Source organism: Pelodiscus sinensis, chromosome 18, assembly GCF_052426305.1.
Source record: "Pelodiscus sinensis isolate ZL-2025 chromosome 18, ASM5242630v1, whole genome shotgun sequence".
NCBI classification, from domain to species: domain Eukaryota; kingdom Metazoa; phylum Chordata; order Testudines; family Trionychidae; genus Pelodiscus; species Pelodiscus sinensis.
The window spans coordinates 12,451,792-12,469,010 of record NC_143069.1 but is presented as its reverse complement, the minus strand read 5'-3'; the positions used below and the strand labels follow the sequence as shown (position 1 = coordinate 12,469,010).

At 47.2% G+C, this 17,219-nt stretch overlaps 1 protein-coding gene across 5 annotated transcripts in view; it reads left to right on the top strand.

The window, feature by feature from the left end:
• The window catches only part of LOC112547760 (uncharacterized), a 92,509-nt gene that overhangs the window by 63,208 nt on the left and 12,082 nt on the right, over positions 1 to 17,219 (top strand). For all 5 annotated transcript variants that reach the window (XM_089770016.1, XM_089770014.1, XM_089770015.1 and 2 more), the window contains 6 exons: positions 4,766 to 4,786; positions 6,660 to 6,680; positions 7,083 to 7,103; positions 9,799 to 9,825; positions 15,349 to 15,375; positions 16,937 to 16,957. In XM_089770016.1, coding sequence (XP_089626142.1) covers positions 4,766 to 4,786; positions 6,660 to 6,680; positions 7,083 to 7,103; positions 9,799 to 9,825; positions 15,349 to 15,375; positions 16,937 to 16,957 — 138 coding nt within the window. The remainder of the gene's footprint in view (positions 1 to 4,765; positions 4,787 to 6,659; positions 6,681 to 7,082; positions 7,104 to 9,798; positions 9,826 to 15,348; positions 15,376 to 16,936; positions 16,958 to 17,219) is intronic.

The window sequence follows — 17,219 nt, the reverse complement described above, 5'->3', positions numbered from 1 at the left end:
ATTTTACTTCTTTGTTTCGCACTGGTGCAACTTCTATTGGAATACTGTGTCCAGTTCTGGTGCACACAATTCAAGGAGGATGTTGATAAATTGCAGAAGGGTCAGGAAAAAGTATCAAGAATGATGAAAGCATTAGAAAAACTTCAATATAGTAAGCACTGTACATGGGGAACAAATATAATGAGCGCTTCAATCTAGCAGAGAAAGCCAATGGCTGGAAGTTGAAACAGGGAGGGTGATTAATTATTGGACAAATTTATCAAGGCTTGTGCATAAATTAACTAGGGCCCTGGTGTATTCTCCAACACAGATATATTTAAAATCGAGAGTTGGTATTTTTCTAAAATATCTTCTCTAGGAATTATTTTCAGGGAAGATCAATGGCCTGTGTTACACAGCGGATCAAACTAAATGAATCTTGGTGCTATGATAGAGCCAAGTTAAGCAAGTAGCTATGGGTATGTCTACACTACAAAGTTAATTCGAACTAACAGATGTTAGTTCAAATTAACTTTGATAGGCGCTACACATGCAAACCGCTAGTTCGAACTTAATTCGAACTAGCGGAGCGCTTAATTTGAACTAGGTAAACCTCATTCCACGAGGACTAACGCGTAGTTCGAATTAAGTAGTTCGAATTTAGGGCTGTGTAGCCACTTAATTCGAACAAGTGGGAGGCTAGCCCTCCCCAGCTTTCCCTGGTGGCGACTCTGGGCACCACCAGGGAAACTTGTCTGCCCCCCTCCTGGCCCCGGAGCCCTTAAAGGGGCACGGGCTGGCTAGGGTGCCCGTGCTAGGTGCAAGCCTGCCAGCACCCAGCCAGCAGACCCTGCACCTGGCACGGCTCGAGCCAGCCACCCGTTGCCACCCAGCCCTCCCCCTCTTCCAGGGACCACGCTGGCGGATCCCGGGAGCCTGCCCGGGTCCGCAAGAGGCGGGCGCCCGCCTGGTCTAGTGCAGACATTGTGGACCTCATCCACGACCTCCGCACTAGGCACAGGAAAGTGGCCGTCTAGGGCAGAATAGCTGCCAGCCTGGCCATCCAGGAGCAGGTTTGCATGAAAATCAAGGTGGTCCACTGAGACCCCCGACCCTGAGCCCCGAGCTTAGAATGGCCGTACTGGGTCAGACCAAATGTTCATCTAGCCCAGTAGCCTGTCTACCGACAGTGGCCAACACTAGGTGCCCAGGAGGGGATGGACCGAAGACAATGACCAAGCCATTTGTCTCGTGCCATCCATCTCCAGCCTTCCACAAACAGAGGCCAGGGACACCATTTCTACCCCCTGACTAATACCACTCCATGGACCCAACCTCCATGACTTGATCTCACTTCTCTTTAAACTCTGTTCTAGTTCTAGCCTTCGCAGCCTCCTGCAGCAAGGAGTTCCACAGGTTGATTATTTACTTTGTGAAGAACAACTTTCTGTTGTTAGTTTGAAGCCTGCTACCCATTCATTTCATTTGGTGTCCTCTAGTCCTTCTATTATGGTAACTAATGAAGAACTTTTCTTTATGCACCCTCTCCACACCACTCATGTTTTTATAAACCTCTATCATATCACCCCTCAGTCTCCTCTAAGCTGAAAAGTCCCAGTCTCTTTAGCCTCTCTTCATATGGGACCTGTTCCAAACCCCTGATCATTTTTGTTGCCCTCCCCTCTTCCACCCTCTCTCTTCCCCTCTCCCACCTCCTTTTCCCAGTCTCCCCCAGCTTTGTTCAATAAATAGAGTTTCTATTTTTGAACACACGTGTCCTTTATTTTGTACATCAGGAAGGGGGGCTAGGGAAGGGTAAGTGGAAGGAGGTGAGGGAGGAATGGGGTACGAGCCCCCGACGGGGAGGACTAGGCTGGCTCTGCGGGCTCCTCGGGGTGGAAGCTCTCCTGAAGCCTCTTGATTGACCCCCTCCCCCCCATCCGGATGGCAGCCTGTGGCAAGTGCAGCCGGGCTGATGGCCGAGTGCTGTGATGTGCCCAGTGTGGGCATTCAGGGCACTCCAAGCCAAGACTGCTTTGCAAGCAGGGAACCCCTGAGAACTGTCTGTCCGGGGTGGGGGTTGGGACCCTTTAAGCACAGCCCTCGGCTAGCCTGAGACAGCAACTACATGCTCTAAGTCCTAATCTGATGCCCTGCTGGCACTGCTTCCGGCCATCCTTAACCTCGGTTCAGGGTCCACTCAGTGTGGACATGCTAGTTCAAATTAGCAAAACGCTTATTCGAACTAGTTTTTAAGTCTAGATGCGCTAATTCGAATTAGCTTAGTTTGAATTAACTAATTCGAACTAAGTTAGTTCGAATTAGTGCTGTAGTGTAGACATACCGTATCAGACTTTCTCTGGAAGTGGTAAGATGTGATGATATTCTCATTGCCATCAGAAATGTGCTCCAATGTCAGTTGCTGTAGGCTGGTGGATTTAGCTGACTCTTTCATAGTTGCCTTCCTTAGTTCCTCAGGGAATTTTTGGTGTTAGACAGATAGACAGTCTGATAGATACCACAGGAAGCAAAGCCTTAAATATGAGACCCAAGATCTAATGTAGGATCTTGTAAAGAGTGAGTGTCATGAGTGAAGCACCACCACATTCATTACCTTTTTTTGGGACAAGTGTTGCTGAGGGGACAGGCAGGTATGCTGTTTTTGAAGGTTGATGTGATAAATCCTACATCCCAGTATTTGAATCAAGAGGGCACATGGGCATGGATCATTGTAGCAGATATCTTCTGACGTAATACAGTCCAGCCTCCTAGGCAGCCATAAATGTTAAGAGGAGTTTGTAGCAATAGTGTGTACAGGAGTGTTCATTGCGAATGAGTTCAGAAAGAGTCAGAGGCTGAAAACTAACTTGATAATTGGCTGCAAGTGTGGGCTTTAGTTCATCCATCTTTCTTCATTCAGAGTAATGAGGGATAAACAATACAATTCTAACAGTGAAATACTGATCAGAACTGACTTATGTGAATGGGGCATATAGGAGGAACTAGTTCCTTTTACTTTGAGGAGTGTCCCTATGGAGGAGTGTCCAGAACCAAGACTTTCCATAAAGTCTGCTTTAGGTATCTTGGTGCCCTGCACTTCAAGATTTATAAGAGCAGCACCTGATGGGTTGAACATACATGACAGCCATCTCATGCCTCTCTGAGCAGCTTTCCAGAGTGCACAGCCGATCATCCCTCAGATTCTTTTCTACCTTCTTTGGCTAGAGTTGAACTGGCAGCAGTGCCTCTTCATTTCCTTAGGCAGTTGGTATTCCTTTTTCTTTTATCCTTTCAACCGTTCTATTAATCTTAGTTTTAATTTCTTTCATATTAAAAATAATTTAGTGTAGTTCCATTTCCAAACCTACACCTGGCTCGCCTCCATCAGTAATGACAAAATACATTTTAAAAAGGCTATCCTGTTTTCTCTCCTGGGCTAGCCCATCCTCAGATATGCCTGATTCTCCTGGATTTAAATGCTATCTGACCTACATGTTCCCGAAACTTATTTCAGACAGCCACAATCAGTGCACCCACTGTCTTGGAGAGAGCTATACTCCCCAAATTGTCCTCATTGTAAAGAACTGACTGCCAGGACAAGGAAGGCCAGGGACCTCTAACTTAAATGACTAGTGATGGAGAAATGTCTCAGACCAGTTTTTGACCCAGGGTCCAGGATACCTCCTGAGCAACAGTTGCCAGCAGGAGTCTCAGAAGGAACTCCACTAATAAGACAATTTCTAAGCACCTGATCCCTAAAAAGGTGACCAAACACCAGTCTCACTCATAGCCACAGGGAGAGCTGCCTAAAATAAAATGGGTTTTCAGAGAAAAATCTGCCCCACTAATGATGGTACTAAAAGCCTCAGACCAAGAAGCATCAGGAACATCCAGTACCAAGACTGTCCAAGAAGCCAAGGACCTAGTGTGGACAGGCTCTGTCTGGTGCATGATCTAAAGTTAAGCTCCCTAGCTCAGAACTAACCATACTAATGAATGTCCCAACACCTACTAGTGTCATGACACCACCAGCTACAGGTACACAGCTCAGCATTATTATCTACATCGTAGCTTTTCTCAATAATGCCCTTATCACAGACATTTGCAAATCAGCTACTTGGGTATCAATCCATATTTTACCAAGCATGCTCTGAAACAGCAATCTGCAACAGATGCTCAGTTTGGACTCTCAGTGCTTTCCACCACTACCAGTCCATCTTCAAAGCCCCTCCCCTCCAATGAGGAGCACTGCTCCATAGCCGGCTAAAGTGGAGCACCTACAGGGACACCCCTTGAAGAGCAGGAGAAGGTTACTCTGTACAGTAACAGGCTCTTCCAGATGTGTTCCTGTGGATGTTTTACTACCCAGCCTTCTCCCCCTCTACTTTGGGGTTTTCATTCAATCTCTAGCGTGGAGAAGGAACTGGGGAATGGATGGCTGTGCACTCTAGATAACAGTTGGGAGAGGCACAAGATGGCTGCTGACCATTCATGGTCATCAAGGGCACTGCTGCTACACATCTCTGATTCGAAGTGCAGGGTGCAAAGACAACTAAAGTGGTGCACAGACAGGGACAACCATCTCAAAGAACCTAAGTTACAAAGCAGGGTAAGTAACCCTTTCTTACTACCTCAGCAATTGGCTTCCATAATTCATTCACTGCAGCAACTCTGTAGCTCATACCCTAAAGCCACCTATCCCATGTCATAATGCACTATACAACATTTGCTTACAGAACCAGGCTAAAGATCTGCTGTTACTTAGTTGTGTGTCATTCCTTTGCAGAACAAGTGCGGTGGGAAAGGAGTAAGTGTGATTCAGTTATGTAGCCTTCTCCTCGAGCAAGGGAGAGACATCAGGCAGGGATGGAGTCATCACCTAGTGAGCTGCCTGTATTGGAGCGCTCAGAACAATGAAGAACCCAGAAGGAATCAGAGGCTATGAACTGACTTGATCATCAATGCATTGGTCCTACTTCATTCTTAATAATAGGAAGGGGAAATAATGCACTTTGTTTTTCTAAGTGCTGATCATGATTGACATGAATGGCTGTGAAATGGATGGGAAATAAAGCCCAGATCCACAAAGGGCATTGAAATGTTAGAGATTGCACCACCTAACTTGCAGGTGCCTGGACACCAAATATAATCCACATGGCCTAGGCTGCCTTTCTGATATATGGGGGGTGACATGCTTTTCCATATGGGATGCACAAAGGCCAGCATAACAGGTGGGGCTCTGCATAAAATAATACAAAGCAGATGCCAAAACAAGAGGCATATCTTAAGTTCTAGTCCTCCCAGGGTTTGTCTACATAGCAGCATTATTTCAGAATAACGTCAGTTATTCAAAATTAACAAAGAGCATGTCTACACTGCAAGCCATTATTTTGAAATAATGGCAAGCTGGAGGACTTCTTACTCCAACTCCTGTAACCCTCATTTCATGAGGAGTAAGGGAAGTCAAAGGAAGAGTGTTCTTCCTTCGACTTCCTGCTGTGTAGACAGCGCCAAAAGCTGAAATAAGCTATTTCAACTCCAGCTACATCAGTTGCATAGCTTAAGTTGTATTGCTTAATTCAACTTTTGCCCTGCTGTGTAAATGTGCCCTCAGGAACATAGGCACCTATCACAGACAATGTGCCTTTTCTGAAGTCAGCTGCCTAAACCATTTCTTGTAAGAATGGTAGTGAGACACATCTCACTCCATGTGATATTTTGCAGTGGGTAGTAGAGGAGAAAACAATAGCTAAAGTCCCTGTACATTGAGCATAGCCCTGCTGCCACTGTGAATGCACTCAAAGTTCTTGAGCTTGAGAACACCTCTCAGATTAGCCACTCCAGGCTACGTAATTAACACAATACCTAGTTTCACGTGGTTTGGGGATACCTCTGGGTATTAGACATGAGCGATTCACGTAGGTTCTGGGAAAGAGGTGGCTGTGCAGAAGCTGAATGGCTCTTTTACAGGGAAAATAGATGCAGTGGCATTTTAGGAACCTTTTCAGTAAGTCAACTTAAAGTTTGGACTTTCTGACTATGGTAGGAATTACCTTAGTCAGATACAGTTTTGTGTACCCGGGCTTCCAAACTGATACAGAATTCCCAAGGAGCCAGTGAAGCACCCCACTGATGCATGAGTGGAGATAAACTGATCTCTTCTGCACCCATATCATTTTTTCTGAAGGTCAGTGAGATTATTTATACCTCTCTCAGTACTGACTATTTCAGCCTAGCAAATGTCATCTGCCATCTTCTGACAAAAGGCAGTGCAGCTTGATATGCAGCCTCAGACATAAGAAGAAGTTTGCAGCAGCTGTGCAAGCTGGAGTGTTGATCTGGAATGAATCCAAAAAGAGCCATAGGCTGCAAACTGACTCAGTAATTGATTCCAATGCTGGGCTTCAAACCATCCATTTTACTTCATTCTGAATAATAAAAGGGCAAAATTATACTCTTTGAAAACTGTGAAATGCTAATTAGGGTTGGCTTGTGTGAAGAGGGTACATGGGAGGGACTTGATCCTTACTCCCTCAACAACCTGCATCCATTGTTTTACTGATACAGTCCCATAGCTCACATCTTGCAGCCACCTACCCCATTTCCTCCCCCATAAAAATACTGGATTAGAAAATGAGACAAGAACTATGTTGTTTGTGAAATGTGTCATTCCTTTGCAGAGCAAATGCAGCTTGAAAGAGGTAAGTTTGCTTTCACATGTGTAACCTTGCATTCAGTCGGGGGGAAGGACAGATTGGATAGGGTGCAATGGCCACCTGGGGAGTTGCCTGTAGGAGTGTTCATCAATGGTGAGAAGTTCCTGAATCAGAAAAGCAACTCTAAGGCTGGACTTCATTCCATTGATCCCACATTCATTCTTAATAATGGGGGGGGGAGGAATAATGCATTTTAAAAATTGAAATGCTGCTCATAGTTGTCTTGTGTGGTTGTGAAGTGATGAAGTGAAGGAAAAGCTAATTCCTTACACATTTGCATTCTCTATGCCTCACACTTCATAAGTGCCAGGCCAAAGTCATTCACTTAATGCTTATAGAAAAATGCAAAACTATGTAGTTGCTCAAATGTATGTCATTCCTTTGCAGATGAACTACGGATGGAAAAAGGTAAGTTTACATTCATTTATGTAGCCTTCTCAAATTGAGGAGAGAAAGCAAAAGTAGTGGAACTATATAATTACTGAAGAAACAAAGGATGTTGAAGGCCATATGAATATTAAAACAGCTAGACATACCTGGGTTAGATAGTTTCTTTTCAACTGGTGTATTGTTGGGAATATTCTTTATATGGGCTGGGTTTGGAGCATCAAGCTTGACTACAGAAAGCAAAAAATTAACTCATCTTGTATAACATCTGTGAATGCCATGAATATGGCTGCTAAAATCAATAGACATTTTAAATCATTTTTAATATTTTTCAGGGGACATTTTTGTAAATTAAAAATGCTAAATTTGATGAGTCTCCCCACTCTTTCTCACTATTATATAGATCAAATTTGCCACTTAGAAAATGGGCATCTGGCATTAGCTTCTGTTGTAAGAGATGCTGGGTGGAGGGGGCAGCTGCAAGGTGAGGAGCAGCTCCTTGTTCTTGGGCGTGGTCGCCTGGCTGTCCTTCTTCTCCTCCTCCATGTAGTTGTCATCCTCCTCTGCCACCCCACCCTCCTGCAGTCTGACACCGGGAGTGTCTTGGCCTGACTGTATGATGATGACGGGGGAGCTGATCAGCCCCCCTCCCTGGATGGCATCCAGCTTCTCATAGTAGAAGCAGGTGTGCAGTGTATCCTCAGAGTGTGTGCTGTGCTCCCTGGCCTTGTGGTAGGCCTGTCATAGCTCTTTGATTTTGAGCCAACACTCTCCGAGGGTCCTGCTTCGTCATTTCTTGGCCAGGCTGACAGTGATCCTTCCCTGTATGTCAGCATTGTGCCTTTTGGTGCAGAAATCCTGGAGGTTAGACTCCTCCGCCCAGACCTTGATGAGGTCCAGGATCTCCGCACCAGTCCAGGTCAGAGCTCTTCTGTGTCCTTGGGCAGTGGAGGCCATGGGACTAGCAGAAGTGCTGTAAGCCTTTGGAGGTTCTGAGGGAGCGTTGGGGTTGCTCAGACCTGTCTTGGATCCTGGCCTCATACAGCTGGCCACATGGGGACAGGAGGAGGAGAGCAGTGGAGACACCTGGTGTGGACAGAGTGATCAGAGCTGCAGCTGTGGGAGGCCTCTGGAGACTAATAAGTTCAAATTAGCAGCACTGGAGCAGCCACGCTACTGTTATTTTGAAATTAGCGTTATTCCTGATGAAAAGCATAATTACAGAGTTTGAATTCTATAGCCCATTATTTTGAAATAATAGGCTTAGTAGTGTGGATGTTCCACTTATAAATGTGATCTTGTGGGGGTTAATTGAAAATAAGGTCCAACTGTAGACCAGGGTCTACTGTGCTAACCACTGGGCTATAGAATAATCCAGTATGGAAGCTTCATAAGTCTCATCTGTTGATGCTGAAACCCAGCGTCTAGTCCTCCTGTTGTAATAATTCTTCAATTATTTATACCAAGTGGGCGAGACTCAACAGAAACTCAAAGCATTTCACTCAGGATGTCCCTGAACTGACTGTTTATCACAGCCTCCTGCAAAGGAGGTGTTTTGCTTTAAATCCCTCCTCCCGCTCAGAAAAAGGTGGGCAGTGAAACTGGGTTTCCAATTTATCAGGTATTAGCCCCCCCTCCCATTGATTTAATATTTATTTAATTAAAGAGCAAAAGAGATACTAAGAGATACTAAGACCCATAGCCCAGTAGTGAAGGCAATCAGCTGAAAGGTAGGGAATGTGGGTATGTCTACATTAGCCCCCTAGTTCGATCGAGGGAGGCTAATGAGGACAACTGAAACAGCAAATGAAGCACGGAATTTAAATATCCCGCGCTTCATTAGCGTATTCCCAGCTGGTCGCTATTTTAGAAATTGACTAGCCCGAAGTAACTACCCACGACTACATGCGGCAGTGAAACGGGATTCCGAATTAAAACCCTAAATCGAATTAGCTGTTATTCCTCCTGGAATGAGGTTTACCAGCTAATTCAATTTAGGGCTTTAATTCGGAATCCCGTTTCACTGCCGCATGTAGACGCGGGCACTTACTTCAGGCTAGTCAATTTCTAAAATGGCAATCAGCTGGGAACACGCTAATGAAATGCGGGATATTTAAATGCCGGGCTTCATTTGCAATTTCGGTTGCCCTCATTAGCCTCCCTCGATCAAACTAGGGGACTAGTGTAGACATGCTCTGCCTCTTCAAATACCTTCCCTTAGCAGACTAAGAGGAGAATTTAAGGAAATCCCATGTAAGTATCATAACCATTGGGTGGATCTGGGTCCAGATATTTCTAGACTCTACCACTAAATCCCCTACAACTCGTCTGTAATTCTGCAAAATATAAACAATATTTTCACTCCTGTTCACAAGTGGAACTCATGGGAACTAAGGGCCAGATAATCTTCTATGGTGGGAGTGGTGGGGATGAGGGAACTTCTGGGAACTCCAGGAGCCTCTCAGTGGAGTGTTTCTTCTGCAAAACTGGGTGGAGTTCCTAATTTTGAAGAAGGGATGGGGCATGGCCTGACATCAAGGAGAATCATAGTGTGTGACAAGAATAAATGGAAACAGTAGACTTGTATTCCTTCTCCCATTGCAGTCAATAGGAATTGGTCATGAGTTTCAGTGGGTGTAGTGCATGTGTGCATAGTAATGACAAAGGAAAAATGTTGTCAAATGGAAATTATCCTTTGTTGCTTCTCCTCCTCTAGGAAGGGATGACGGGCATTCTGATGAAGGTAAGATTTTCTGTATTCCTGTTAATTCATCAGCAAGGGGCACATTTCACCCATTCACAATAATAGAGTCCACATAAAAATATAATTGGTTATTTCATGTGCGAAGAGCCACTGTAACAGGGTATGAAGTTTTAAAATTCCTTTGCTCTTCCAACAGCAGTGAGTTGAATAAAGGGTATGGTTGCTTCCATTGTCTTTAGGGGGAATTAAGATTGTCTTGACCTCCTGCCTGCCTGTATTTCAGTGCCCTATACACTGAGCACCAGATTAGGTAAAGGAGTGTATTTCCATTTATGACTAGTGAACAGTCATTCGCTCGTAAAACTATTGGACATAGGAGCTGAGACGGCAGTCGTTCTTCTAGATCAGTGGTCGCCAATGTTTTTAAGCAAAAGATCACTTTCTGAACTTAAGTGCAATCTTGGGCTACGTCTACACTACAGGCTTCTTGGCGCAAGAAGCCTTTTGTACAAGAGTTTTTGTGCAAAAACTTTGTGTGCAAGATCACATCCACAGTATTGGATGTTCTCCCACTTATAAAATCCATCTGGAACCAGTTCTAGCTGGGCTAGAGGCCATCAGTCACTCTTGAGTGCTGTTGCCGGAGCTCTCCAGAGATGCGTGCTTAAAGCGACCCCCCTGGACAGCTGCTTCTCTGTTTCCTCTGCCTGCTTGCTAGCCTCTTTGGCAAAGCTAAGCTTCAGCAGTGCCTGTTGTGTTTGCCCTGTACCTTTTTGAGGATGATACAGCTTTTTGCTTTCTTGCTGTTTGCCATGGAGCCCAAGCTGCCCCAGGGCATGCAATGGAGGGTTGGACCGGAGGGGCAGCTACAGCTGGGTCAGGGTTGGCAGAGGGGCAGGAGGAAAGGCAATAGGCATCATCTGGGGGAGCGGAGATGGCCATGGGGGAGGCAGGGAGAAGAGGGATGGCATGGGGAGGGAGGAGAGGCATAGCAGGGTGGGCAGATGGATGGGCAAGAGCCATAGGAGAGGGGCATGAGGGTGGAAGGCAGGGGCAACTGCATCGGGTGGGAGTTCCCCCATGCAGGACAGGATGTTACAAATGTCGCAACTGGACATCGTCTCAGTCCACACACGCTCCCACCATTCAATGTCTGCATTGAACCTGCGCGGCTGGGTGTCATGGATGTCGTGCATTATGCCGATGTGTTGCTGTATGAGCTCCTCCCCAGGCCTGGCTCATCTGCAGCTCCCCCAGACTCTTTCAGGCGGCTGCGGCAGTGGTGTGGCTGGGCCCTCCTTCCCGGCTGGTCTGGCTGTGGAGAATACAGAAAAGGGAGAGGCCATCAGTCCTCCCTGCACACACATTCCCCAAGGCTGTGCTTTTCTGTGTGAGCAGCTGCACCAGTTCGCAGCCCACAGGAGGGGGATGTCCCAGGTGCAAGGCCATGCGCAGCCTGCACAGCATGCCCTGTGTCACAGGGGTCCCTGTCTCACAGGTGGCCAGAGGACCGTGCTGCCCTCTCCCTCCCCCCTGGACACACACCACGGCCAGGCAGGCAGGGGAACTGTACGGCCACAGTGGATCCCCTCATGGCTGGCAAAGGAGCCGTGAGCCACCTGACCCTTCCTAGGGGCTGCACACACAGCTGCAGCTCACTGGGCTATCATTGGGAGCGGCTGCTGCTTCTCATGTGCAGACATGCCCATGTGCTCTGTGCAGCACTCCGGGGTGTGTGTGTGGGGGGGGTTGTGCCTGCACCCTTGAGACTAGCCTGCTTGCAACTGGCTGTGCCTCTCCCCCTGGGGGCAGGACTTGTGGCCTGGCATGAGGCTGGCAGAGGGCTCCCGGCATGTTGAGGGGCTGGCTGCTGTGGCTGCGTGCCACACCCTCCCACTGCAAATGGCCAGACTGTAGCAGTATGTGCTGGCCTAGCAGCCTATGCAACACTGTGCCCCGCATCCCCTGTGCGGCCACCTCCCTCACCCTGTGTCTGTGTGTGCCAATGTACCTGAAGATCCCTCCCAAGTCTCCTCGGAGGCCTCGGAGATGTCCAGGGTGGCAGGGACTGGCTCCAGGGACAGGGTGATGGTCCCAATGTCCTGGTTGTTGTCCTCCACCATCTCCTCCTCCGTCGGGAGCTGGACCTGCCCCTCCATCTCCTCTAGGTCGGGGACAGCCTCTGGGCACTGGACTACTGGCTGCTCCAGTCTGGAGTCCACCACAATAGAGGGGGAAGAGGGTTCCTCCCTTAAGGATGTAGTGGAGTTCGGCATAGTGGGGGCAGGTTTGAGGTTCTGCCCCTGAGCGCCCCCTCTGCTCTCTGGCCTTAATGTACCCCTGACAGATCTCCTTCACCTTAGCCCAGACTTGCTCCATGGGCCAGACACGATGACCTCGCTCCGCCAGGGATATGGCCATGCGGGAGTAAATTTCCGAATTGCAGCATTTGGCCCTGGGATCCTGCAGGGACGACTCCTCGCCCCACAGTTCCAGGAGGGTGGTGATTTCTGGCCTGCTCCAGGTGGGGGCATGGCTTTTGGTTCCTCTAGGGGGATCCTGTGACCCCCGTGGCTGGTTCCTGAAAGAGTCAAGGGGGCCTCGGGGAGCTTGGCAGGAAGCCATTTGTGGCTGAAGCAGAGCGGTGTGCTGAAGGCACCTGTTCTGGGCAAACTTCTAGCCACAAGGCTTGTGCAGGGTGCCTGTGGCTTTAAAGGCAGACAGCAGACAGAAACAATAGAGTTCTATTTGAGTTGGCCGGAGCGTGGCCACCATTTTTTTCCCCTGGAGCCCAATTCTTGTGCAAAACCCGCTCTGGAGTGTCCACACTTGCCTTTTTGCACAAGAGCTGTAGCACAAAAAGGAGTTATGCCTCGTAGAAGGAGGTTTGCCTACACCACAAAAAGCCCTCTGCTCTGCCATTTTACTGTCAATTTATTTGCGTGGAAGCTCATTTGAGGTGTGGATGCTCCACAGGTTTTTGCACAAAAACGGACAGTTTTGCTCAAAAACCTTGTAGTCTAGGATCTACCTCCGTCCCAAATACCCTTGCCAAGCCTGCTTCTCTATCCCTTTTCTGAGGCCTCACCCCTGCCCCATCCTTCATCCCAGGCCCCCAGCATGCTCACTTCTTTCCCCTTCCCTTCCTCATCCCCACTCACTTTCACCAGGCTCGGACGGGGGGGTGCAGGTGCAATTTTGCAAGGAAGTTTGGGTGCAGATGGGGCTCAGGGCTGGGGTAGGGATTCAGAATGTGAGTCCTGGCTGGTCATTGCTTACCTCTAGTAGCTCTGGGGCGGTGGCACAGTGGGGCTAAGACAGTCTTATGCCCACCTTGGCCCTGCCCCACTTCCAAAAGCATCTGGCATGCCCAGCAATGGCCCCTGGAAGGGAGGGGCAGGTGGCTCCATGTGCTGCCCCTGTGTGATGTAGTGGCGGGTTTGTCCATTCTTGTAGTCCACTGTGTTCACTCTCTTTTTGCATTGTGTTTGTTTTTTTGTGCTTTATGTGATTCCTACTGTCCTGTGCTGCTCTCCAGTGACTCTGTGTGTGAGTGCCTCAGTTTCCCTGGGAACTGAAGCACTATCTGCATGAGGAGGGAAAGGCTGGGCATGACTCACTGTGGAAGTATGGTCAGTCTCTCACATCCTGAGGATCTAGTGACAGCAAATAACACCTTGGGCCTGGAAATTAACTTTGTTATGTCCACCAATATTGAGGTGATGTGCAGATGCATACTGCCAGCAGAAACAACAACAACAAAAACTAGATATCTATTATATGTTTGAGAGACGTTGTGTGTATGTGTGTCCCTCCAACTATGAGTCTGTTGTTAATGAAGGCCTCCTAAATAGTGAGAGCTGGAGCCATCACATTTGGTAAGCATCTTCCTCTTATCATAACTTAAAGTGAGGTCAGAGTTTGGTTGTGCCAAGATAATGGCATATACCTGAAATGCGATTGTTTCCCATCAAATGGAAAGGGAGAGGGATGATTATACTTCCAAGTGACCACGGGGGGCAGTAAACATGGGGGACAATTATACTCCAAAATGACCACAGAGGGGCAGCAAGCATTCCAGCCTTGGGAACCAGCTGCCATTAAGGCACCACAATTCTGGCCTGCCCCAGGGAGGAATGCTGCTGGAAAGACACAGTGGCCCCAGTTGCATCGGCCTCCCTCTTGGAGCAGTGCCTATGACTGCGCCACCTACCCCTGCCCCATATGAGGGTAAGTCGTTTCTTGCCTTCCTGGTATGGAGTCTTGGGGAAGTCTCAGCTGGCACTAGGTAGCTGGCATTGGGTTGATTCTCTTCCCCTTGATCATGGAGTGCAGGGCTGGCCCTCCCCAGTTACACACTAAGCCCCAATAGATCAAAGCCCCACTTTGGGAGCTGAGCGCAGACTCTTCAAGTTGTGCAATTCCTCTCCCAGTTCCAAACTCAAATAGACCAAAAGTGAAATCAAAACTGATCCCTTTGTCCTTCAGTCAGCCTGCTCCCTCCCAATGAGGGACTGAGTAGTTCAAACTCCTCTCTAGCCCAGTAAAACTGCCTGTATCATTCCAGACAAAGCTCCGCACTGGCTTTTTAAACATTTCTAGCCTATTCTGTCCCTGCCTAGTCCTGACGCCAACTGGGAAATGTCATCTGCAGGTCTACAGACAGTGTTCTGTAGGCCAGAGAGTAGGACCCCGAGAGCCTCAGTTCAGCTTTCAGGAACCACGAAAATACAAAGAACTTTAGGCTACGTTAAAATGTGTGTATCAGTTCAACAATGTAATATCTCTCAGCTCATGTTCTATTGAGAAAAGGTCTATCTAGCTTCGCTCTCTTATTAGATATTTCATTGGGGAGCTTGGCTGGTTCTATAGGCAGATTGTAGTTACTCCTTTAGCCCAGACCAGGTGATATCTTCACATCCCTGTGATTGGTAAGAGACAGGGCAGGACTGAGAAGGCTCACATTAGTACCAAGCTACTTTATTTCTCAGGAGTCTTCTTTCAATAGTCACGAGGCCAAAGTAGCATAGGCTTGAAAGTTACAAAAAGGTATGGAAATAGCCCTCCCAGCCTATGGGATTGGTAGTACTTGTGCAGTAAGCTACCAGTGAAGATAAGGGTACCAGAACTGAGCTCATACTTGTCAATAGCAACACTTTATTCTGCTCCACTTGCAAAAGGGACTCTTAGAGTGTGTCTACACTCCATTGTAACTCGAAATAAAATATGCAATTTGAGCTACACAAATTGCATATTTTATTTCAATGCTATTTCGAAATAGCTGTTTTTGTCATTTGGTGCTGTCTACACAGTGCCTAATTTTGAAATAAAACGCTATTCCGAAACGTCCCTTACTTCTCCTGGAATGAGGTTTACAAGGATGTTAGAATAGTGAGCCTGAAATAATGGACTTTCTGTAAAGACACGGGATAGCTATTTTGGGATACTACGGTATCAAGGTTCTGAGATTGTGAATGAAAGGTGCCCAAGGTGGGCAGTGTGTTAGGAGACCAGATAATTTACACGTTATTCTTTTCTCATCCTTTCATTAATTTATTTCAGAAATGAAAATACACAGCTCTCAATTAGGTATGAATACCATTTTTCATGTATTTAATAAATAGAGCAATTCAAGCAGTATAATCTCATAATTATTTTTAAACATTTTGTTCACCAAATGTCAAGTAACAATTGCTAGCAAAGACCTATTCTTAGCATAAGTGGGCCCGCAGATTCACAGAGATATAGACAGAATCAGATATGTCCTCACATTCCACAAGATATTTCCTATAATTTTCTCCAGCAATGGAAGCCCCAATTTCCAGTTGGGGGGATACAGAGTCCACAGGAACAGAAGTCCATGGGGAAGCCTCCCTGGTTCTGAGACACAAAAAATGAAGTTTGGGATAATATCTGAAACTGCAAAAAGACATTTGACTTATCTGTCACTTAGGGGAATAAATGACCAGAGCCCTACAAATCACATTATGATGTGTCCTTCAGGCAGGGGAGTTGACATGTCTGAGAGCTGTCATGAGAAACCTGCCTCGGCAAACACTATAACTTGCTAAAATTAAGTTTCAGATTTAGAGGCATATTTTAACTTCTGTTTGTTTCTTTGTTACTATTTCCATCCTTGTTCCTTCAGCGTGGTTTCACAAACACCTAGGTTAATAAACTTGTTTTACTTTTAGAAAACCAGCTCAGTACAGTACAGTAAAACCTGCACCATCCGAAACTCTGGAAAACTGTAGAAACCGGCAAATTTTTGATGCTGGGAAAAGCAAAACAAAACAAAACAAACAAAAAGAAGGAAACTGGCCCTTTAAGTTCTCAGACAAACATGCAGTATGTACCTGGGGGAGGGGTGAACGGCAGCTGGAAGCAAGCATCTTGGCTCCTCCCCACAGCTCCTGGCACCCCTGGAAGGCCAGCCCCCTCGTGACTCCCGCAACCCCCCCCTCCGGCAGGCTACCCCTGCCATCTCCTCCTCCCATCCCCCGGCTTTCACCCCCCACCCACATCCCGCAACTCCCTTCCCCCCACAGCTTGGAACCCCCCTAGCAGGCCACATCCCAGCCCCCATATGGCTCCCTTGCCTCCCCCCGGCATAGGCCCCGCATGGCTGCCCCACCCCAGATAACCAGAATTTTCTAAGTTACTGGTACGCCCTAATGCCCCAGGCATGTCAGATAACACAGGTTTTATTGTGTATTAATTGAAAGGGTAAAATCCTCAGTTAATCTAGAAGGCTGGTGTGTATTCTGTATCTTTGGAGGCAGCAAACTAGAGAATTTTTGGGAGGAGCCAGCAAGAGGGCCTGGAAACATCAGGCAATAGGAGTCTGGTGAGACTTGGGTCTGGAAGAGCTCAGTCACCCTGCAAGGAATAATCAGGCAGGTGGAACCCAGAGTGAGGTCATTGTGCTGAGACCAGGCTGTCAGGACTCAGAGCTAAAGCTGCATAATACTGAATCATCCAGGGTTGCAGGGCAGGCAAAGGCACACCATGATTTTGGGCTGGGTGAACCACCAACATGTCTTATGTGCTGTCTATGGGGTTAATATGTTGATTAGTCATATTGAAATACTTCTCACATTCTCCAGGGCAAACACACAGGTGTTGATTGATAATGTTTTTGTTTTCACAGAGAAGATGCAGAGACAAAATGGTGAGCTTACACGACTTCTAAGCCATAACACTTAATACTAGTGAATGTCTTGTGTTTGTATGACCCACCACCAGTTCTTCAACAATCCATTATACTGGAGCAGGCTTCAACCTGAGCAGAAAAGGTACAATTCTTCTTCGAGGAGTGTCCATGTGGGTGTTCCTTCTTAGGTGTCTTGGACGTTCCTTCACTCCTAATCAGAGATTTTTGGGAGCTGTGCTCTCCGGTGTGCTGCACACACGAAGCAGATGGCACACATGGC